Genomic DNA, 23,871 nt, shown 5'->3' with positions numbered 1-23,871 from the left:
AGCAAGCTGATTCAAACAAAGGTGAGATCCTCTGAAGTTCTCTGTATCTCATTCCCACACATGAGGCCGTGATCCTTCCACATAGCACCTGCCCATGCATGTGACATCAAACTGTTTCATCACAAAAAGGAAATGGGAAATGTGGTCAATGGTAATATGGGAATTGCAAGAAACCTAAGGGAATTGAGTTTTTAAGACAAAACAGAGATACTGGGTGACCTGTGCTGGGTCTCAGCCAAAGAAGACAAGCTCGGTTCCTCAGGGCTAAGTTGCCACAGGTTTATCAGAACAGTGCAGCTTTCCCATGAATTACATGTACAGAAATGTGAGTAAGAAGCACCACACTGCCATTTTAACTTGTTTATAATCCTGTCCAATAGCAAAGTCAGTAACATTTTTCACTTAAGGCCTGCTTCCAACAAAGTCACTGGAATCACACCACAATTATTAAAACCCCAGGTGTTAAAAATGCCACCACATTTAAAGCAGGAGAGAATAGAATAGAATAGAATAGAATAGAGTAGAATAGAATAGAATAGGATAGGATAGGATAGGATAGGATAGGATAGGATAGGATAGGATAGGATAGAATAGAATAGAATAGAATAGAATAGAATAGAATTGAATTGAATTGAATTGAATTAACCAGATTGGAAAAGACCTTTGAGATCATTGTGTCCAACCCATCATCCAACACTATCTAATCAACTAAACCATGGCACCAAGCGACCCATCAAGCCTCTTCCTAAACACTTCCAGTGATGGTGATTCCACCACCTCCCTGGGCAGCCCATTCCAATGGGCAATCATTCTTTCTATGAAGAACTTCTTCCTAACCTCCAGCCTAAACCTCCCCTGGTGCAGCTTGAGACTGTGTCCTCTTGTTCTGGTGCTGGTTGCCTGGGGGAAGAGACCAACCCCCTCCTGGCTACAACCTCCCTTCAGGTAGTTGTGGACAGCAATAACGTCTCCCCTGAGCCTCCTCTTCTCCAGGCTAAGCAACCATAGCTCCCTCAGCCTCTCCTCATAGGGCTGTGCTCCAAACCCCTCCCCAGCTTTGTTGCTCTTCTCTGGACACCTTCCAGCAACTCAACATCTTTCCTAAACTGAGGGGCCCAGAACTGGACACAGGACTCCAGGTATGGCTTAACCAGTGCTGAGTACAGGGGCAGAATGACCTCCCTGCTCCTGCTGGCCACACTGTTCCTGATACAGGCCAGGATGCCCTTGGCCTTCTTGGCCACCTGGGCACACTGCTGGCTCATGTTCAGCCCACTATCAACCAGTACCCCCAGGTCCCTTTCTGCCTGGCCGCTCTCCAGCCACTCTGACCCCGGCCCGTAGCACTGCGTGGGGTTGTTGTGGCCAAGATGTATGCATAATGCAAAATCAGGATGTTAAATTCGGAGATCTGAAGGCCTGATACTCTAGACAGGGAATTTTGATTTTGTTTTTTTTGCTCCTCAGCAGGGGATATTTTCTCATTTTGCAGAAAAGTTCCTGGAATGAGAGCCTCGTTATGAACTGCCTTACAAATAGTGTGCAGACCGAACATTAATCTTACAAACATCCTGCAAATATGTTTAAAATTGCTGCACTGGCCAATAATCAGAAAAGACAGAAGTGTGACTCAGACTGTAAGTCTGCCTCTTTGGAGAACTGAAGACATTTTATAGGTAGAAAGGAAGTCCCTGAGTAAGCGTCAGTTGTGGGTGGGTGAGTTACTTCACAGAGCTAAATTAATTTCTTATTGTGATAAAGTTTGCTTTATTCTCTCTCCAGCATCTTTCTACTCATTGTTACCCTCCTAACCTTTAGTGGAATTTCTGGTATTCCTTAATGTCTTCCATAGTGTTGTAGATCTGTAAAATGGTTGTAATAAAGGCAGAAACACATTACCTAGCAGTGGTTTTTTTTTTCCCTTTTGGTGTTAAAAATGTTACCTCAAAAATCAATAGCTTCCTAGAGCCATAAAGAAAAGAACTACTCAATAGCAACTATGCTGCATACCATTTTAAAAAGTAAACAAGTCAATAGCAATAAAACTCAATATAAATGTTGCTGGGTATACCACAGTGGCTAGTAGACACACGATTTTGCCAAAAAACCAAAAGCAAGCTAGTAGCTGTATCATACAGATTTATACCATGGACATCCACCAAGCATGCCTTTAAAGCTTCAGCACAATTTGTAGTTTTCTTTACAGTTGCATAAAGTTAATGGCTCTGCATAAGAAAATGACTATATCTCAAAATAAATGTATTTAAGACGTGATTTTGTGCATATAATAACCAATATTGTCCATCTGGCAAAGATACAGTTTGATTCAAGCTACCCAGAAAATAGCCCAAGTACTTACCAGATGTCTCAATAACTCTAAGGTAAAAATCTGAGCTTGAAACAAGATGTCTGGGAACACATGAACGATATAAATTTGCCCCAAAGTTCATCTGTTAACCATTGTATTGGCATCACCACTTCTTTCCTCCAAGTTCAAACTAGCATAAAGTCATAAACTTTGACTTTTCATCTTCCAGAAATACCAGCTTGCTTTTTAGAAGGGAAATAGAGAGAGAAAAAAAGAAATAGCATGACAGACATGAGAATGTAGTTGACTGAAAGTGAAGCTGTATCTTCAATGCTTAGCTGAATAACTGGGGCTAAGTAGCTTCACTTCAGTAGCTTTATTTTTATTTGCAAATATTAGTACAGATTGACTCTCTATGTTTTGTGCTTTCTCAGGTCTCAAAGCCACAGGCATGGACACAGCCTTCCTTTAAATCTCACCAGTCCGTTTGACAGTGTACCAAGGACCCTCTGGGGCTTGCTGGACCATTATCATAATAAAAGGCGGAGAGTGAGCCAAAGAGAGCAGTGGTTTTTATGTTGGGGACATATCCAAAACAGATTAGTAGAAACCTGAGACAAGTTGGATTCTTTTCAGGTCAAAGCATTGCCACAAACTCCCTTTTGGATATTAGAAATTGAGTGGGCATATAACATCTCCCATCGAATTCCTGCAGTATCCAGGTTCTTACAAGGATGATACTGTCCTGCTCTATCCTGTCACAGAGCTTCTCTAATGTAGAATACAGGTAGCTTAAAGTTCTCTTAGCGTCCTAAGAACAGCATACAACTGAAAGGAATAAAGAATTAAAGAACTCAATGATTTAATTAAAAAACATTTAGCATTTAAACCTGATTCTCATGGTTAAGCCCTCACATAAATGCCACTAAGGGAGCATCAGTACAACACTTAAGAATCTGTGAGCTTATGATGAGGCTGAGACGACTAAGTCTGGAGATGGAAAGGCTACAGGGATATAATTCTTGCCTTCCCCCCTCTAAACTTTATACAGAAGACAAAGTCAGACTTTCTCAGAGGTCCACAACTGTAGCATGAAGGGAAATAGGTGAAAGCTGCAACAGAGCAAACTGGATTGGAGATAAGGCAAAATTTCTCATGGTGAAAGCAGCTAAGCACTGGAGCAGGAGCACAGAGAGGCTGTGGTCTCCATCCTTGAAGATTTTCAGAACTTGACTAGACAAGGCATCTGAACAACCAGATCATGGCAGCCCTGCTTTGAGCAGGAGGCTCACCAGATAGCCTCCAGAGATCCTTCTCAACTTAAATCTAGGATTCTATAATTGTATTGAATATTGTGGGGTTTAAGCCAATGTCATCAATCTGAGTAAGAAAGTGACTCTAAATCTTTGAATGATTCAGATTGGAAGGAGAGAAATAAAACCTGGGTTTGTATTATAACTATATATATATCTCTATATATATACATAGAGAGAGAGAGAGATAAGGATATATAGATATATATAGGTATATACTGGAACCTATAAAGCATGATCTGATTGGCTTTGACCTGTTTCAGACGAAATGAAATGTAAAGACAGAGGAAACACCACAGTCTGAAGACAATCAGTTGTTAAGAATCTTCTAAATACTTTGCTATAAGATAGAACTTTTGTTTCTTTGCTGTGTTAAGTAATTTTGAGATAGGTGACATATGTCATTTGCATCTAAAATGCCAGTGCAAACAAGAAGATGACATTACCAGAACTCCTTCAGGATTCTGTTACAAGGTCACATCCTGTCACTTTACACAAATATTATTCCTCTGTAGAAGAACAGGAATGTGAATGATTAATTGCAGACTAAAGATCAGAATCATATGCAACCTTTTTAGAAATAAATAATGGGGGAAAAAAAAAAAGAGAAAAGAATAAAGTAAGGAAACTCAAGACATTCTGTACAATAACTGCTTTTAGAGACATTCAATGCAACTGTGGGAAACTTCAAAGTACTGACACAGAAGACAAAGATTTGCTCCTAACATAGTGGATGCTTTCCTAGATTTAGAACATTGAGATGCTTAAATACTGAGTTTTATTTAAAAAGGCTGCAGGACTGAACTGAAAAACAAAAGAGATGATGTATTTTGCTTAGAAATGGTACCAAAACAATGCTCTACAAATCAGCATAAGGCTAATAAAAGAAAATCAGATCAACAACTGACAGCAAATACGCTTGGACACGGTAGCATCAATCTGAAATGTGAGAGAGCTGGAGTCAGATGTTCTTTGCATGATGAAGAGTCCTACCCATTATGATGTTCAACCTGTGAAAAAGGGACAGCACAGAGTAGAGTTCTCTTGGGAGGACAAGAAAACTCCAGGCAGAACTTCAAACCCCCAAGTAAACTGCTTCAGATTACTTTATTTATTTGTTTATTAGGAATGGCTTCTTTAATGGCTGCTCGTGTTAATTTATTAACCAATTAATTTGTTAATTGTGAGACTAAAATACCACTTAAAGCATTTCATCAATTTTAATTACATAAATTAATTGCAATTTGTCTTGTGCAGCAAGGCTATACAACACAGGTCAAAAATTGCCTAGCATTTTAAAACCTCATCCAATCCTTTTTAATCAAGCACAGTTTTTATTGTGCTATCAACAGGGAAGTTTCCTCCTAGTAAAAATCAGAGTATTACCATGCCAAATAAGTTTATGATGGTAATATGGGGGGGGGGGGAAATAAAATGTTTTACAGCTGTTACTGTTCCTAATCATTTTTGTAAGGGAGGAAGTACGGGCTTTTTTACCTTCACCGCCCTTTTGGGTGTCTCAGCCAAGATGGGTGGAAATATTCCTTTGTAGAAGCCAAGAAATCTATGAAAGGGGAAAAAAAAAGAAAGACTTATTTTTTTGTATGGATAAACAACATATCATTACCATATTGCCAATTCCATTTTCTGTTTTGAGAAAAGCCACAAACATTTCAGCATTTCCAAGCATATAGACCAATAAAGGTACTCTTTGCTTGCTAGGTAACTAACCTGCTGTCAATTCTATTCTGTGATGGTAAGGTGATATAAAAAAATCAGTAATGAATATGGGAAACTTCAATCTATTTTTCTCTGAGTAGGCAAGAAATTGCATTTAAAGAGGAACATCTTTGACAATGAAGAGGAAGTATTATCTAATTGTTTTAATTTTTCTGGACGTAGCACTGATCATGAAAACTGAAATCACAAAGTACAGATTTGGAAGAAACTGTCTCTCCAGAAAGTTGCATACAAAAACCTTCATCAGATGCTAAGACAAGACATCTTTTAAAGTTTAGTTTTAAATATGCCTCCAAATAGATGAAATATTTCTTTTTTTCCTTGTACTGGGCAGCTCAGAACAGGATCCAGAATTCCAGGTGTGAGTAGTACTGAGTAGAGGGGAAGGATACCCTTCCTTGATCTGCTGGCAGCACTCCTCCTAATGCAGCCCAGGATACCAGTAGACCTTTTGGTTTCAGAGCCCATTGCTGGCTCGTGTTCAGCTTGGTGTCTACAAGGACCTTCAGGTTTCAAGTTAGTTGGACACTGTATAATATTGGTGCACGGGGTTGCTCTTTCCCTGGTGCAGAACTTGACACTTCACCTTGTTGAACTTCATGAAGTTGCTGCCAGACCATTTCTCCAACATGTCAATGTCCATCTGAATGGTAGTACAACCCTCTGGTATATTAAGCTGCTCCTCCTAATTTTGTATCATCAGCAAACTTTTGGTGGGTGCAATCTGCTGCATCATTCAGATCATTAATGAAGACATTGAACAGACCTGGATCCAGTATTGACCACTGCAGTCCACTACTAATTACTGGCCTCCATCTAGATTTTCCACAGATCCACGGATCATCAGCCTCTGGGCCTGGCAGTCAGTTTTCAGCCAGTTTTCAGTTCCCTGTTTGTTCATTCAGTCCATGTTCACTAACTTTTGTATGACTGTTTTATGGGTGACAATGTTGAAAGCCTTACTGAAGTCTAAGTAGGCCAATGCCCACTGCTCTCCCCTCATATACCCAGCCAGTCATTTCATCACAGAAGGCTATCAGGTTACTCAAGCATGACTTCCTCTTTATAAATCCATGCTGATTGCTCCCGGTTGTTGCCTTGCCCTTCACATGCCTGCAAATGATTTCCAGGATTAGCTGCTTCATCACCTTCCCAGGGATTAAGGTGAGGTTGACCAGCCTGTAGTTCTTTGGATCCTCCTCATTGCCCTCTTTGAAGGTAGCAGTGACATGTGCTTTTTTTCAGTTCCCAGGCCCCTCTCCAAGTTGCCACGACCATTTAAAGATCTTGCAATGATATCAGTGACCTCTGTCTGCACATCTGGGTGCATCCCGTCAGGCTCATGGAATTATATGTCAAGTATGCGTCAATATTCTCCAACTTGATCCTCTTCGACCAAGAGTAAGTCCTCCTTATGCCAGACCTTTCCCTTCTCTCTGGAGCTCTGAATTTCTGAAGGCTGGTCTTCATAATAAAAACTGAGGTGAAAGTGGCAATTCAGTATTTGAGCCTTTTCCATGCCCTATGTCACCAGAGCTTTTGCCCTACTCAGCAGCAGTCCTACATTTTCCCTTCTTCCTTTCACCATTTAGATGAGATCCCTCACCAAGCTCAGCTATGGGTGAGCCTTGGCTTTCCTAATCATGTCTCTGCATGCTCAGGCTGTTTCTATGCTCCCCCTACATTATCTGTCTCTGCTTCCACCTTTTGTATATTCCCCTTTTTATGTTTTGCCAGGAGCTCCTTGCTCAACTAAATAGGCATCTTGGCATTTTTACCTGACTTCCTGCTTGTTGGGATGGACTCTCTTGAGTGGAGGTGATTCTGGAATGCTATCCAGGTTTCTTGGTCTTGCCTTCCCTCCAGAGCATTATGCCACAGGACTTTTCCAAGCTGATTCTTAAAGAGGCCACAGTCTAGTCTCCTGAAGGGAGAAGGAGGACCTTGTGGTCCCTTCCAACCCTGACTGATACTATAATATTATTATGGTGATGTCCTGAGGGGCATCTCTCCTCATTAATGCTCTTCAGTAGCCTCCTGAATTGCTTATGCTCTGCTATGTTGTTCCTCCAGGAGATATTAAGGTGGTTGAAGTCTCTGAGGATTAGCATCTGTAAACACCAGGCTGCTTCTAACTGTCTGTAGAGGGCCTCATCTGCTTGTTCTTCCTGGTCAGGCAGTCCATAGTAAGCCTACTACAAAGTCACCAGTCCTGGAGTATGCTCTTTAATGCTTACCCATAGGCTCTCTCATTCACCCTCAGGCGTTGCTCCACGCACTCCAGTTGCTCTCTCCCATAAAGGGAGAGGCAGCTCCCCCTCCTTGCCAGCCCTTTCTGCAGAGTCTGTATCCCTCCACTGCAGCATTCCAGTCATGCGAGCCATCCACAGCATCTCTGGGATCCCAAAAAAATCCTACCCCTGCGGCTACACACGGATCTCTAATTCCTCGTGTTTACACCCCACGCTCCGTGCCTTAGTGAGCCGGCACCTCGCACAGACTTCCTTGCTTGCATGCAAATGCTGGAGGCGATGCCACTTAAGCCCTGCTTTGTGAATTTTCTGTTGCTCATTGTTCGCATCACCCCAGGCACTTTGCTTGTCAGCCCTGTCCACATCGCTCCCTCAGAGCTGCGGTAACTCTCTCCCTCCCTGGTTTAAAGCTGTCTTTACCAGGTCAGTCACCCTGCAGCAAAGACACCTGTGCGAAGATATCGCTGTGTATGTCATGTCAAGCTGACCTGCTTATTGCAGCTCTAAGATCAACACAGAAGATTTTCTGCTGGAGAAACCTCTGCTGTGAACCAGGAGAATCCACGGAGCTCAGCAACTAATTCATGGCTCTATGAACACCTAAAACTTTAAGGGATCTGCAATTCATGGCTCTATGAATACCTATAACTTTAAGGGATCTGTAACTGGATTTCACTGTTTGACTCCTTTCCTCTGTTGAGGCAAATCTTATCTTGAGAAAAAAAAGAAAGGAAGGAAGGAGTTAAATCCTATTCCTATGGTACACATTAAGTTTAGCAATGTAAAAACACATGAAAACTTTGAGGATATACAACCTTATATGCAATATGTAATTCAGTAAACACAGTAAGGACTAGCTCAGTATTTAATTATGAGCTGTGGTTTAGGGGTTGTCATTTTTTTTCTTCCTCATTTGAAAAAGAAACAGGGGGAAAAAAAACCAAAAAGCCAGTGAGATGAAAGAAATGAAAGAAGGAAGTAGAAGACAATTCCATCTCATCACTGCCTATTGTCACAGCTGGGTAATTTTTTTTTCTTTCATGAAGTGTAGTCTCTGTCAGAGTCTTCTGTTTCTGAAGTAAAGGACAAGCAGCTGCCCTGAGCTTTTCCAAATAATGCTTTACAAATTCATAGAATCATAGGCTCATAGAATCAACAAGGTCCAAAAAGACCTCAAGGATCATCATGTCCAACCTGTCACCCAAGATCTCATGCCTACTAGACCACGGCACCAAGTGCCACGTCCAATCCCCTCTTGAACACCTCCAGGGACAGCGACTCCACCACCTCACTGGGCAGCACATTCCAACGGCTAACAACTCTCTCAGTGAAGAACTTTCTCCTCACCTCAAGCCTAAACTTCCTCTGGTACAGCTTGAGACTGTGTCCTCTTACTCTGGTGTTGGTTGCCTGGGAGAAGAGACCAACCCCCTCCTGGCTACAACCACCCTTCAGGTAGTTGTAGAGAACAATAAGGTCTCCCCTGAGCCTCCTCTTCTCCAGGCTAAGCAACCCCAGCTCCCTCAGCCTCTCCTCGTAGGGCTTGTGCCATTAAAGACACAAGAATTGGAAATCTTTTCAGAATGAACTACTTACTTTAAAAAACACACTAACAAAACCAAACCCCAACAAAACCAAAACCAACCACCAGCACCACCAAATGATCATGATAGAAAGAAAAGCTTCCCTGGCTTTGCCAGTCAGAAAGTACATATACAATGATGTTATACATCTCCTTGGTTAATAACACTGAGCTAGCCTACTTTCACGTGCTGTACAAAGTGCTTTAGACTCAGCTAATGAATGGTGATGACACCTCACATTTGAAAGATATTATCACCTGGATTCAGGCCTTTCTACAGAACACTGGCCTTCAGAAGAATTGTGGAACAGCAGCAGCAGCAATCACTGCAGTGTGTGATAGAAGAGAGGCAATGTGACATCATATCCCTAGCTAGAGACACTGGAAAGAACAAGCAAATCTCTAATAGAACACAGCTACATCTTATTGTGTTTTAGCATTAAGGGTCTAAATGAACATCACCATTCAATTGTATTCTGGGCAGCAGCCCAAACTCATCTTTGCAGCAGTTGATTTTGAAACATTACAGTCAATCATATCTTCTCAATTTGTTCTTTCAGGCTTTTGCTGTCCTTCTGGTTTACATTTCTTGTTTGGAAGCCTTGAGTCATTCACCCTGGCAAAACGACCAACCTAAATCAGTTGTTTTCCCCAAATTAGACTGAAATTGGGATCTTGCTTAGTTTGTTGTTTGCTTCTCTGTCTGTCACATAATTTTTCCTTTAAGGATCTAATAAAGTTGATTGAAGGCATGAACACAATATTCCCTTTCTTCTGTTGCTGTCAAATGCAAGTCTCTTACCCATACTGTTTTATAATTGAAACACCCCCCCCACCCCCCACCCCCCCCTTTCTTAGGTCTAATTCTGCTTTCATTACCTCTGCATTTTCCCAAGTATAAATGAAAGACCTGGGTTTCATGACCACATCATTTACATTAAACAAATGCGTGAGTTTCTTACACAATGTTTTAGTTGAACAAAGGGAAGAAACTTTGAAGACACACCAGGTAAAAAGGTGGGTGTTGGTTTTTTTTTCCACTTATTAAAAACAAAAAGGAAGAAAATATGTCCACATGTAACAAAATGTGCTTAGGCTTTCATTTTGATGTTGTGGTATGTAGCATGTTGGGAATTTATTGCTAACAGAAAGTGAAACAACTGATAACATGGCAATATTAATCTAATAAAGCTGTTAGCATGAAGTAATCTTTGTGTTGGCCTAACTGGAGATTTAAAAGATTTTTAATTCCCTGAAGTTTCAGGAAAAAAAAACTAGCAAAGGCTTAGTGAAGGCAGTCACAAATTAGTACCTACCACTGAGAGAAAGGGACTTAAAATTTAGCCATTTATTTCGAGAGCAGCAAGCTCCTAGACAGTTCACTTGCAGTTCACCCTCAATTACAGTGTCTAAAACCACTCGCCCATCTGAAGAGGTATGCTAGAGAGAATCACACACAGAATTGTTAGGGTTGGAAGTGACCTCAAGGATCATCCAGTTCCAACTCCCCTGCCATGGGTAGGGACACCTCAAACTAGATCAGGTAGCTCAGAGCCCCATCCATGCTAGCTTTAAAAACTTCCAGGGGATGTGGCTTCCACCACATCCCTGAACTGGGTGTCGTTTAGGGATAACAAGCACAAAGTTTGGCATACTTGAAAAGATATTACAGGTTGGATGCATTCACAGAAAATCAGCCTTGCACACTCTCTTGCTCTGCAACCCCCTCCTCCCCCCCCCCCCCCCCCCCCCCCCCCCCCCCCTTTTTTTTTATCTTGTGAAGCATGTCATGCATATTATTTTACTGCAAATGTTAAACACATGTCCCTACAGGAACCTCATATAAAGCTATCAATGACATACTTAGCCTAGCTGGCTTCTGAATTTCTATTATGCAAATATCTTTATCTGTTCTATGGGTATTGTGCAGCTTTCTGCCATTTCAGACACCACCGCTAAACACCAGGTCCTTATTTTCATAGCATATTTAATTTCTTTCACTGAACTTTTCACTTTCACACAAGAATTAAGGAAAAGCACGAGTAAACGTAATACAAAATGATGTGTTACCATGAATCTGTAGTAACACTGCTGTATTATATCATAGAATCATAGGATTGTTAGGGTTGGAAGGGACCTCAAGGATCACCTAGTTCCAACCCCCCTGCCATGGGCAGGGACACCCCACACTAGAGCAGGTTGCTCAGAGCCGCATCCAGCCTGGCCTTAAAAACCTCCAGGGCTAAGGTTTCTACCACCTCCCTGGGCAACCTGTTTCAGTGTCTCGCCACCCTCACGGTGGAGAACTTCTTCCTAACATCCAATCTGAATCTACTCATTCCTATTTTTGTTCCATTCTCCCTGACATCCTAAAATGTCCCTCACCAGCTTTCTTCTAGGCCCCCTTAAGACAGTATCCTAATATTAATATCCTAAAAGAAGACCAAATGTCCAGCTGTAAGCATACTAGGAGCATACCCATTCATGAAAGAATTCCCTCAAATAAGTTAAGACAACAAGGAGTATGAAAAGTGACTGGTTAAAAAGGAAGGAAAAAAAAAGCACCAAACAGTGGAGGAGCTGGCTCAGAAACAACCAGACTGGCCAAGAAATGGATTAATAATCAGCATCAATTTACCTCACTTATTCAAAATGACAGTCATCACCATACTTACTGCATGTGGGTCAGATTATGAAGTTATTATGACCCATCAACCATGTGACTTTGTTATTCTTACAGAGAAATGCCTTTCTTCCGTGAGTTTTAATCACCTCTCAATCTCTTGGTAAAAATCCTTGCTGATTTTTAGCTTGCTGGGCTGCATTCTGAATTTATGTGAGTTACAGGACACAGATAAATACAAATCCCTCCAGATGAAACCTTCTCCTCCCTTTCTTATGTCTATGGCAGCAAAAAGTGAGAGTAAAAAGGAATCTTTGTTAAAATTTATCTCAATGAGGATCTAGTTATCTCTTTTGCTATATATTTCTTGCATGCTTTCTGTGTTTTGCTGCACTCAAGAACCTAAAAAAACCCTGAAAATCTCAGAAGCTGAAGTTCTTTCGGCAGTTCTCTCTGTGTGCAAAAAAATACCATCTTGTTCTGGCTTTTTTTTCCCCAGGGATGATTATGAATTAATTTGTTAAATGGTACATTGTTACCATGTACTTCTTGAGTAATAGGTTGATGTATATTAAATTAAATTGGAATTGAAGAAAAATAGAGACATGCTCACACCTCAACCACTTACTCTGCAGGTGCCAGGGGCCTGTGAAGCTGAGCTGCCAGCTTCTGCTGAGGGACAAACTGGCCTACCTGGGAGGGAGGATGTCATCTGCTGGTGGGCAAAAAGGCAGGACCCTGCCAGCTGCAGCACACACTGCTCGCTCCCAGTGCTGCCAGCCCACCCTCGCATTGCTGGGCTCCTTGCCACCTTTGCCTGCTCATTCTTAACGCTTAGAGTCTGGCCCCCATCACCAGCAAATGAAATATCAGTTTTGCCCATGCTTCTGAGAAGCCTTAAGGTGGTCTCTTTGATACAATTCTTGTTGAAATCAGTGCAAATGGCAGCGTTGTTATCACTGGCAGCTGGTCTAGGCTCTTACAAAATTGCCTGCATGTAACCACTAGCTGGGCTGTAGAATGGGTCTACATGTCTCATTTCTTACAACTGACAGCATTTTCTTCCCCCAAAGACTTTTCCCTCTAGCTGCCCCTTTGTTTGCAATAGGAACAAGCTACAGACATGCCAAAACAGCTTTGCCTAGAGCTTCTGAAACAGAAAAATTCTTCATTGCATTTTCGATTGTCAGAACTGGCAGAACGCTTCATTTGTTCAGTAGGAGTTTTAGTTGTTCAAACACTGGAGGAGAATTTAAGGGCTGTTGTTTCTTTTTTTTTTGCCCCCCCCCCCCCCCCTTTTGCTAACAGTAGTGCCATAACTGGTACGACAGGAAGCAGTCACTTTTAAAGTAGCTCCACACCTACGTCTATTGAAACTGAAGAATGCAAGAAAAGGATTGGTGTGGAGTTTTGCTACCAGAGGAAAAAAAACAGACTTTTGTAGCTGTGTGCTTGGAAGTCCGATTGTGACATAAACCCCAAAAAAACCCAACACACACCTCTGCTATCCTCCTAGAGAGGATAACTAGATGTGTTTTCTGGAAAAAAAAACACCCCACCACCACCTGACAGCACTTCTCTGTGTTAAACTGATGCTGTGATTAATGAAATGAAAAAGAATGAGATGAGCAAAATTCCTGTGCTTGCCCTGGGAGTGTATCCATCTCAGATTGGTTGTGACTTCATAAAAAACACAACATTAAGTTGTTTTAGTTCCATCAGAAAAAAAAGAAACCCATGTGGCTCAGGAAGGAAATTTTTGATTGCAAGTTAATGTTAGCCTTCAGTGGACTAAGTTATACTCTTCAACATCCACATGCATAAACCCTAGGGAGTTGTATGACTGCATGTATTCTTTCCCATCTGCTAGCTGAACATGAGATTCAAGGGGCTTTCAGTGCCATTATACAGATTAGGGACTCTCCCAAAAGGACTCTAGGTTCAGGATACAGTGCATAACACACGATGAGATTTAGAAGACCAGCTTTCAGAGACAATTTTGTGCTTGTATGGGTTTTTCACCTGCAATTATTTGTCCTTGTAATTTAGGTCACTTGGATGTTTTTAATTTACAGATGCAATCAGTGATGTGGATACTTAAAGGGAACTGAACTGCAGGCAACCATAACTGCAGGTGCAAAATGTTGTCTGCAATAATTTGAATTCATAAACACATTAATCTTCCAAAGTCTAAAGTAAATCTAGGCCAGTAGTGGTTTTCTAGTGTTTTTTAACAAACTCAGAATTGCACATGTTTTCCCTGCACTTTTTAACATTAAAAAGAACAGGGTATTATGACAAATAAACAAACATGCACATACTAATTAATATGATTCCATCTTTTAGCACCTCAACCTTTAGGGTATATTTCTTACTCCCTCTACAGTACTCCCTAGTAGGAAATCATAAAAGATTCATTATTTTATACTAGTGAGACTGTTGATAGTTGCACCAGTAGAGCACAACAGGCTTACATGTCGTATGAGGAAAGGCTGAGGGAGCTGGGGTTGTTCAGCCTGGAGAAGAGGAGACTTAGAGGGGACCTTATCACCTAAAAGGAGGTTGTAGTCAGGTGGGGGTCAGGCTCTTCTCCCAGGCAACTTGTGACAGGACAAGAGGGCATGGTACGAAGCTGTGCCAGGGGAGGTTTAGGTTAGGTTAGTCACTGGAATGGACTGCCCAGGGAGGTGGTGGAGTCACCATCCCTGGAGGTCTTTAAGTAAAGATTGAATGTGGCACCTGGTGGCATGGTTTAGCTGATGTCATGGTGTCAAGGCATAGGTTGGACTTGATGATCTCAGAGGTTTTTCCAGCCTCAGTAATTCTGTGATTCTGTGACATGCACAGGAATGGAAGTGTGTTTCATTGGCAGCACCACTTAGGTAGGGAATGGCACCATACTATCACTTGAATTTCCATCTGGCAGACAGCTGTGGTACCTGGATGTATCACGGGAGTGAATGTTAATACACAGATGTGTGAGGAAACCCAGGCAAATAGCTACTACCAGCCTAAAGACTGACAAAACACCTGTGTGTGTGTCACTGAAACCACATTCTGTCTTGAGTCTTTGTTCACTCAGAGTTAATCATTATATTGAGAGGAGGGCCTCTATGAACCTTATGTTGTTCAACAAGGCTAAGTGCAAGGTCCTGCATGTGGGTTGGGTGGAGAATGGATTGAGAGTAGCTCTGAGGAGAACTTGGGGTGTTGGTTGAGGAGAAGCTTAACATGACCTGTCAATGTGTGTCTGCAGCCCAGAAGGCCAACTGCATCCTGGGCTGCATCAAAAGAAGTGTAACCAGCAGGCTGAGGGAAGTGATTCTCCCTCTCTACTGTGCTCTCCTGAGACTCTCAGCCTGTCTTCATAAGACAGATGCTGCAGTCCTGTAATCATCCTTGTAGCCCTCCATGGACACTCTTTAGTATATCCCTGTTCCTCTTGAACTGGTGAGCCTAGAACTGGACACAGGTGTGGTCTCACAGGGCAGAGTAGAAGAGGAGGAGAACCTCCCTTCACTTGCTGGCTGCACCCTTGTTACTGCATCCCAGGATAATACCATTGGCCTCCTTGGCCACAAGGGCACATTTCTGTCCCATGGATTGTCCACCAGGACCTTTAAGGGCCCTTCCAACCCAAAACATCCTATGATTCTATGATTGTATGAGGGAAAGCATTAACAGCTACAGAGGAACAATGCCACACACATTTTCTCCACATCTGGAGTGCAATCAGGCAGTACCAGTGTGATAAAGTTGAGGTGTGAAACTGAAGTCCAGCCCTTTGTTCCATCCTAGGTTACACTGCTTAAGAAAACTCTGTCAGATGATGATCTGAGTCATACACTGACTGTCATGGATGCTGGAATGATGCCCAAAAGGACACCTCATATTCTTCACACAAATGTCCTAAAAATACCGCATGGGCTAATGCATTTTTCTCATTGTTACTTCAGCCTAAGAACAAATAGACTTTACAATTCACACAAACAAAATTATTTCCATTTTTAAAAATCACAATATAACTCAAACATAAAAACTTCCTTTTCAGGCAATAAGCAGCAATACTTCCGAACAGATTCCACCTTCTGTTCTTCTTGCTCTTCTCACATAGTCTACAAAATAAAGCAATCTGACAGATCAGAACAGATCAGAACAGAATAGAATAGAATAGAATAGAATAGAATAGAATAGAATAGAATAAACCATGTTGGAAAAGACCTTTGAGATCATCATGTCCAACCTATCGTCCGACACCATCTAATCAACTAAACCGTGGCACCAAGCGCTCCATCCAGTCTCTTCCTAAACACCTCCAGTGATGGTGACTCCACCACCTCCCTGGGCAGCCCATTCCAATGGCAAATCACTCTTTCTGTGAAGAACTTCTTCCTAACATCCAGCCTAAACCTCCCCTGGCACAGCTTGAGACTGTGTCCTCTTGTTCTGGTGCTGGCTGCCCGGGAGAAGAGACCAACCCCCACCTGGCTACAATCTCCCTTCAGGTAGTTGTAGAGAGCAATAAGGTCTGCCCTGAACCTCCTCTTCTCCAGGCTATGCCATGTAATTACTTGGGAGAGGTGACTAACCTTCACATTGAATTTCTCAAAGAGAGGACAGGCAAGGTAAATTTAAATGAAGCCTTACCAAAGATTTATCAAAGGATTCCTACCAAAGTTGGCTGTTAAATAGTTGTTAGATTTTTCAAGGATTTACCATACATAAATACAGATCAACAGGCAAGCCAAATGCTTGAAAGGAAGAATCATGTAGAAGTCACTGCCCTAATTATTATGACTTACCATTCACTGATCTGCTTTTGTTTTATGTAGCCATGCCCCACCTGCCAAACAGCCTCCTCATCTGCACAGACATCTGTAAAGAAACCTGACAGGTTGCCTTTAAAAAAAGCAATGGAATCTGTGTCTCAGTGATGTGGCAGTTTCTATTGGATTATTTATTCAAAAAACCCCAACAAAACAAAACACCAACTTGCAAGGTGTTCTTTGAGCAGCAAACCTGCCTCGGCAGGTTTAACCTGAACATCTTTTTTTTTTCTGAAATGTTTTCTTTTTCTCATTACACTTTTCTGATCCAGCACCCTGCTTGACTCGAATTCTTCTGCAGAAAAGAAATTTTGCCACTTCAACATTGAATAAACAAAACAAATGAAGTCTCTCTCCCAAGCTACCCTTAAAAGTGGGCAGAGTACAGTCCTCTACAAGTGAACAAAGTGTTTCGTGCAGCAATTTGAGTAAATGCAGTGCTAGCTATTTTACAGCAGGCAGCGTGAGTTTTTAGGGTCAAACCTTTCTGCACTTTATGGCTGAAAATAATAATGCCTTTATATCCATCAATATGTAAAAAAGAAAGTCAATTTGGGGAAAAAAATGTACTTTTCTTCTAGATCTCTCATTTTCTCTGAATTTGCAAAAGAGATGGCTTATGGGTTTTTTCCTTGCATAGCTCACAAACGTGTCACAAAATTTGCTTAGTAATCAGCTATGAGCACTTAGAACTCATCCAGAGTAACTGGAGCTTATCACTGCACCTCTGAAGCAGTATAATTTGCACACTCTGCAAGCACAACTGCAATTTGCAACCACACTGCTTCCTTGTTCATATCATCAGAGAGCATTACAAAATCAGTGAAAACAACATTTCACTAGGCATGACTAAATTATGAACTGGTAATCTGCAGAGTTGATTTGGAGACCTCACTGTAATCCTCAGGCAGTACAACTATTGAGGACATAAGAAGACATTTACATTGCTTTATCTAGGGTAACAAGCAGTCAGAACTGCAGTTTCCTTGCAAACTTGTGCCTATCAAACTGCCGTGGAAGACAAGAAAGGCAGTGTTACAAGCAGATTTGCAAGCCAAGGATGGGCTGAGAGTTCCAAGTGCAATGGTTTCTGCTGTAATTGTAGCTGTAATTGTGGCCTTGAAGGAACAGTTAGTAAAGTTGTTTGGAGCAATGGCCATCCACAGGCAAGGGGCTAACAAAAGGCATCCAATGCTATCAGCACTGATACACAATGCAGCAGGGTCTTCTACAGGTTCTGTTTTGCTGTTAGCTAAAAGCTGAAAAGCTTAAAAGTGTCAGTGAGCTTTGAATAAAATGTGTGTCTGCAGTTCAAGAAAGAACCCCTCAATTTAAGAAGGCTATTGAGGCACTTGAACTTGTCCAGAGAAGGGCAACAAAGCTGGTGAGAGGTCTCGAGCACAAGCCCCATGATGAGAGGCTGAGCGAGCTGGGGTTGTTTAGCCTGGAGGAGAGGAGGCTCAGGGGAGACCTTATTGCTCTCTACAACTACCTGAAATGAGGTTGTGGACAGGTGGGGGTTGGTCTCTTCTCCCAGCAACCAGCACCTGAACATGAGGACACAGTCTCAAGCTGTGCCAGGGCAAATTTAGGCTCAAGACGATAAAGTTCTTCACAGAAAGAGTAATTTGCCTTCAGAATGGGCTGCCCAGGGAGGTGGTTGAGTCACCATCTCTGCAGGTGTTCAAAAAAAGGATTGGATGTGGCACTTGAAGCCATGGTTTAGTTAGTCGTGAGGTGTTGGGTGATAGTTTGGACTTGATGGTCTCTGAGGTCTTTTACAACCCTATTGATTCCATGAATGGGGAGCCTAGAACTGGATAAAGAAATGAAAAAAAGAAAAGAAAAGAAAAGAAAAGAAAAGAAAAGAAAAGAAAAGAAAAGAAAAGAAAAGAAAAGAAAAGAAAAGAAAAGAAAAGAAAAGAAAAGAAGAGAAAAGAAGAGAAAAGAGAAGAGAACAGAAAAGAAAAGAGAAGAAAAGAGAAAAGAAAAGAAAAGAGAAAAGAAAAGAAAAGAAGAAAAGAAAGAAAATAAAATGAAAAGAGAAACAAAGAAAAGAGAAAAGAAAAAAGCAAAGCAAAGCAAAGCAAAGAAAAGAAAAAAGAAAAGAAAAAAAGAAAGAAAAAGAAGAAAAAATAAAAATAAAAATAAAAATAAAAATAAAAATAAAAATAAAAAGAAAAAGAAAAAGAAAACAAAAAAGAAAACGAAAAAGAAAAAGAAAAAGAAAAAGAAAAAAGAAAAAGAAAAAGAAAAATAAAAAGAAAAAGAAAAAGAAAAAAAAAAGAAAAAAAGAAAAAGAAAAAGAAAAAGAAAGGAAAAGAAAAGAGGAAAGAAATGAAACTCACAGCTGTGTTGCCAACAGCTTTGTGTTCTCTTTTTGGGTTACAAAAATTCAGTCAAGGATGTCGCCTGAGGCCAGGTGAAAATTATCTACAGAGCTGCATAACTGAAAAACTTGAGAAATAATACATTCTTGAGCAGGAGTGTTTCTGAATGCAGTAAAAGTTTCTTTCTGCCATGATGTGCTGGTTGGTTTCTGATGACATTTTCTTCTGGGGAAGAACACAACTTTTTACCAAACAAATTTTACACCGGTGTAAAAGTAACAGTAACAGAGCTACAAGCTCTAGATGGCTCTTACTCATTGAGTCAGCTCCTCTTGAAGGCAAAGTGGTCCTCTTTGTTTTAATAGAGTTTATACCACATCTTTTGCAAAGAACTTTTAAGGCAGTTTGGAGAACATACTATTCCTTTCCCTTGAAAGACTACATGTTCCTTAGGTTTTCTAACCTCTAAGTATTCAAGATATTTTTGTACCTGTGGTTCTTTCTTCCTATTTTCCTTTGTTTTTTACCTATCAGGCCTACTTCCATGTAAATAAGGTTGGCACTATTATTTTCCAGAGACAAAGCAGACTACTCTTACATTCAAGCTAATTTAAGCAAAAAAGGTTGACTCTCACTTATGAATACTGACATTTGTCGATTGCCCTATACAGATCTACACTACCTACAAACACACCCAGGCTTCTGTGAATAACTTGGTACGTTCTGATTCAGAGTTTCTAACAGAAATGATTTGTTTGTTTGTTTGGAGAGACTTAAAAAAATGGCTAAATGTGCATCCTGAAAAATCAGTGTCTAAAATGTAAGTTTAAGGGTATCTTAAAAATCATAAATAATCTATAGGGGGTGGAAAGAAAAATGCTTTGCCACATCTCTGGTGTCTGCCCTACACATGGACTCCTTGGAAACCACAAAGTATAAAGCGGTGCCTCATAATGTAATGAATAGTTGTATTTTGTAGGAAAAGTACATCTACCACTCATACAGACACAGAATGTAGCAGTGCACGGAGGCCTGAGCAGCCTGGTACTGCAGCTCGAGTCTGCTACCATTTGAGCTAAAGCAGAACTACATTAGCTGGCACTAACAGCAGATCATTTATCCTGTCTGCGGGCAAGCTATCGCGTCAGACAGCGGCAGCACAGCGCACACAGGGTCAGAATCACTTTTCAAGGAATATGAGTACAGAAAGGAGGTAAGGAGAAAAAAACCAAAACACCCCACAACCTTACACTAAGTTCAAAGTACCTACCCATTTAATGAATTAATTTCTCAAAATTATTTAAGCCCCTGGGAATGCAGCCCCCTTACGAGACGCTGTACTCGAATGGCACCGCCTCACAACAAGCCAAGCACCGAGAATCGTCTTGGAGATGATGGATAATGAAGTATTACTTGAGATTTTCAGCTTATTCACGACATACTTGTTTGTGATGATGTGGTAAAAAAACCCCCAAACCAACCAACAAACGCTTTGGATCTCAGTTTTAACCATTTTACTGGACATCTGGTGTTTGCTGCTTAAAGTTTCACTATTACCAGGGTCATTGTAATTCTATAGCACATCTGGGCCAAATTCCCTGGCAGTTTTTAGTGAATTCTGCCGCAGTGGAAACATCTGTAGCTGTGTACAGCTCCACACATACAGAATTGTGAGGAGCTGCAGAGTGTTCTTGGATCTTTTGCATTTCAGTGTCCAGGAAATTACCCGCTGGTAATGGATGATCCTTTGGTAATACATATTTTTTCTAATCTTTTGTGGGATATGCCCAAATTGAGTAAAACCACACAGATTCTAATCACTAACATTTTATTTTTCATCAGTTATTAAAGAAAACACTGGTGCCTCAGTCTTCATGTTTTCAAAAGCACACACAGCCTTTGGAAATATTTTCTTGGAAGTGGGTTGACTGATGCAATGGGAAAGTGGCCTCCTGTCACTGAAAATTTTGAGAACTGCAAACAAAGCCTCGGCTACAAGATTTGAAGAGATTAAGAAAACAAATTTAGCAACAGAGACTTGCAACAAAGGACCAGGTACAGCACTCGTTACTTCTCGTGTTCTAAGGTTGAAAAACAAAGATGAAAAAAGGGGAGCACTATCAGGTATCTGCCATTTGTGTGTAATCAACTTTTGTGTTAGAATTATTTTACTGGCATTAAAGTAGAATCTCAATTTCAGTTATTTGTTTTAAAATAGTTGAATGGAACTATTACTTGTTACAAAGAAAGGCTTGGGAGAATGAACGGTCTGGAAGAAGTAGTCTCTTCTCAAAGCCTAAGTATTTCTGCCAACTGGTAAGGATTAAATCAATATGCTACAATTACCTTGACTTCATCCAAAACTTTGCTTTGCAAAGCAAACAAACAACAACAAAAATACCCTAGCACCAGGTTTCTTTCCAGTAATGTAACACATCACTGACTAAGCCACCAGAAGAGTAAACTAAATTTGTTTGGTTATTTGCTGAATCACGAAGCAGTTCTTGTTGCATGTGCTTGGACTGGCCAAGCAAATCACAGGACAGGGTAAAACCTCATCTATACCTCAGCCTCAACCCTAATCTGAATTAAATGCTAAATTCTTAAGATTACAGTCACGATACTGAAGGAGGTTTATGCTCGTGTTAGCAATGAGCCAGCCTTTTTTTCAGCCTCCAAAGAGCTGAAAGCAATTTGCAGGAGAAAATGCAGTTATGCCAAGAGAATCATTTGGAAATGCAGCGAGCATGAGCAATAATAAGGAATAACAAACAATCTGCATATACGGACAGCACAGTTTGGAGAGGAGAGCATAAGGATGCCTACCCTAGGAGGGGGGATCTATGATAGAAATATGTAAGAGAGATTTAAAAGGCATTTAGTAACTGTCTGTGGTAGGACAAGCATTCTTCAGCGATGTACCCAGTTTAAGAAATGCCTACCTATTCCTAACAAAGCTTTCCCCATATGCTCATACCATCTCCATACCAGTCATTCAAGCTAATAAAATCTGCCAGATCACTGAAGAGTCGAGAAAGGAGTTAAAACAATATAAATATAAAAGGAAATGCAGGGAAGGGTTAAAGTCTTTCTGAAATGGAACTCTTCTTTAAAGAAAGAAATGCAGGTGGAGATAACAGGACAAGAGTAAAAGAAGCTTAATTGTTAAAGTCGTGATAGTTTTGTAACAAGACCATTTATGGTTTGACATTCTGTTCAGTCTGAATGAAGGGATGCTCTATTGGGATAAAAAGACCTTTAACTTTGCTGTATTTGTTCTTATACAGACTAAAGACAACCCTAGTCTTGAAGACAGGGAATCTGAGCAGCAGGCTATGTGGAGTGCAAAGAACAGGAAGAGACAGAGGCGATGCCTGGAACAGGAAATATTTGATATTCCCTACCAGACTGAGGCAGAAATTCCTTCCTTACCCCAAACTGTAAATAGGTAAGATTCCAAGCCTCCAAAAATAAACCCTCCTCCACCAAATGGATTTCCTTTTTACCTTGAAGGGCTAATCCATGCTATCACATCTTCATCTGTATGCAATCATGCTTAAAAGGAAGGAAAAAAAAACCCCTTCTCTACCATGCATCTATTCAATAGTGCATTAAGAAAAAATAATCCCTCTTGATCCCTAACAGTGACTTGCTGAAGCACTAAAGCATGATGTAAGTACAGTCATTACTATAAATGCAAACCTCCAAGTGTAGGTTTAGGGCAGTACAAGATTTCCCTTTCTCAAAGCTTAACACAAGACAGAGGATGAGTTATGAGACTAGACTATGAATTCAGAAGGGACTCTTTAGGACTCATCAGTTTACTGACACAAGTTTTCCTCTAGAAACTACAGTAAATAATATTTGGAAAGACTTAAGTAATGGCCCTCCAGCAAAAGCCCTCCAGATGATTGTTGTAGTGTTTTTTTGCATTCAGAGAAAGCTGTTTGAAGCCTGCATTTGCTTAACATCAGATTCCAGGTACTGGTTATGGTAAGCAAAGCTTGAAACCTCTTGAACTCACAGGTGGGGAAATTTTTTTTCCATAGGTGAATAATACATCTATGCATAGCAATCAAGGAACTTTCCAGTGTTCTCTTTCACAACCAGAAAAATGTAGCCCCTTGAACTTTGTGACACAAGGCTTACTTTCGTCCCAAGATACTTTGCACTTGCAGATTCCTTCAGTATCTCTGTGTTTTCTTCGAAGTGTTGGCTTAATTCAGTATTTCATCAGTTGTGTTACCAAATTTACAAACAGAGGCAAAATTCTGTACTTTTTTACTATTCCTTAGCTGCACCTAGCACTTTTCTTTTTGTGTGCTTTGGTACTACATGATCAGTTTGCTATGGCATAGGGCTATGATTTGGTGTTGATGTAATTAACAACCAATTCTCTTGGTGCCACTGCTTCCTAACACAGTGTTTTCTGCACTGGTGATACAGCAAGTATAATCTGAATTTTGATTCCCCCTTGAATTACTTTGCATTTGGTTACATGAAAATGTCCTTAGAGGTACAGTGACCACTTGGTGCCATGGTTTAGTTGATTAGATAGTGTTGGATGATAGGTTGGACTCGATGATCTCAAAGGTCTATTCCAACCTCGTCAATTCAATTCAATTCAATTCAATTCAATTCAATTCAATTCAATTCAATTCAATTCAATTCAATTCAATTCAATTCAATTCTATTCTATTCTATTCTATTCTATTCTATTCTATTCCATTCCATTCCATTCCATTCCATTCCATTCCATTCCATGACAATGGTTATAATTCTAAACCAATAATCTGTTCTCATTTACTGCCCCAACAATTTTTGTGTCTATTGAGACATTCACCAGCCTCTATAAATGTTCACAGGGAATAAAACACAATTCTGATTTTAAATACTT

At 40.7% G+C, this 23,871-nt stretch overlaps 1 protein-coding gene across 2 annotated transcripts in view; it reads right to left on the bottom strand.

Annotated features, from left to right (window-relative positions):
- Window positions 1-23,871, bottom strand: part of SLC25A21 (solute carrier family 25 member 21) — a 258,560-nt gene that overhangs the window by 23,519 nt on the left and 211,170 nt on the right. For both annotated transcript variants that reach the window (XM_054162058.1, XM_054162059.1), the window contains exon 4: window positions 5,119-5,185. In XM_054162058.1, the coding sequence (XP_054018033.1) occupies window positions 5,119-5,185 (67 nt within the window). The remainder of the gene's footprint in view (window positions 1-5,118; window positions 5,186-23,871) is intronic.

The sequence above is a fragment of the Dryobates pubescens genome, chromosome 5 (genome assembly GCF_014839835.1).
Source record: "Dryobates pubescens isolate bDryPub1 chromosome 5, bDryPub1.pri, whole genome shotgun sequence".
Lineage (NCBI taxonomy): Eukaryota > Metazoa > Chordata > Aves > Piciformes > Picidae > Dryobates > Dryobates pubescens.
This window is presented reverse-complemented; position numbering and strand designations above follow the sequence as displayed.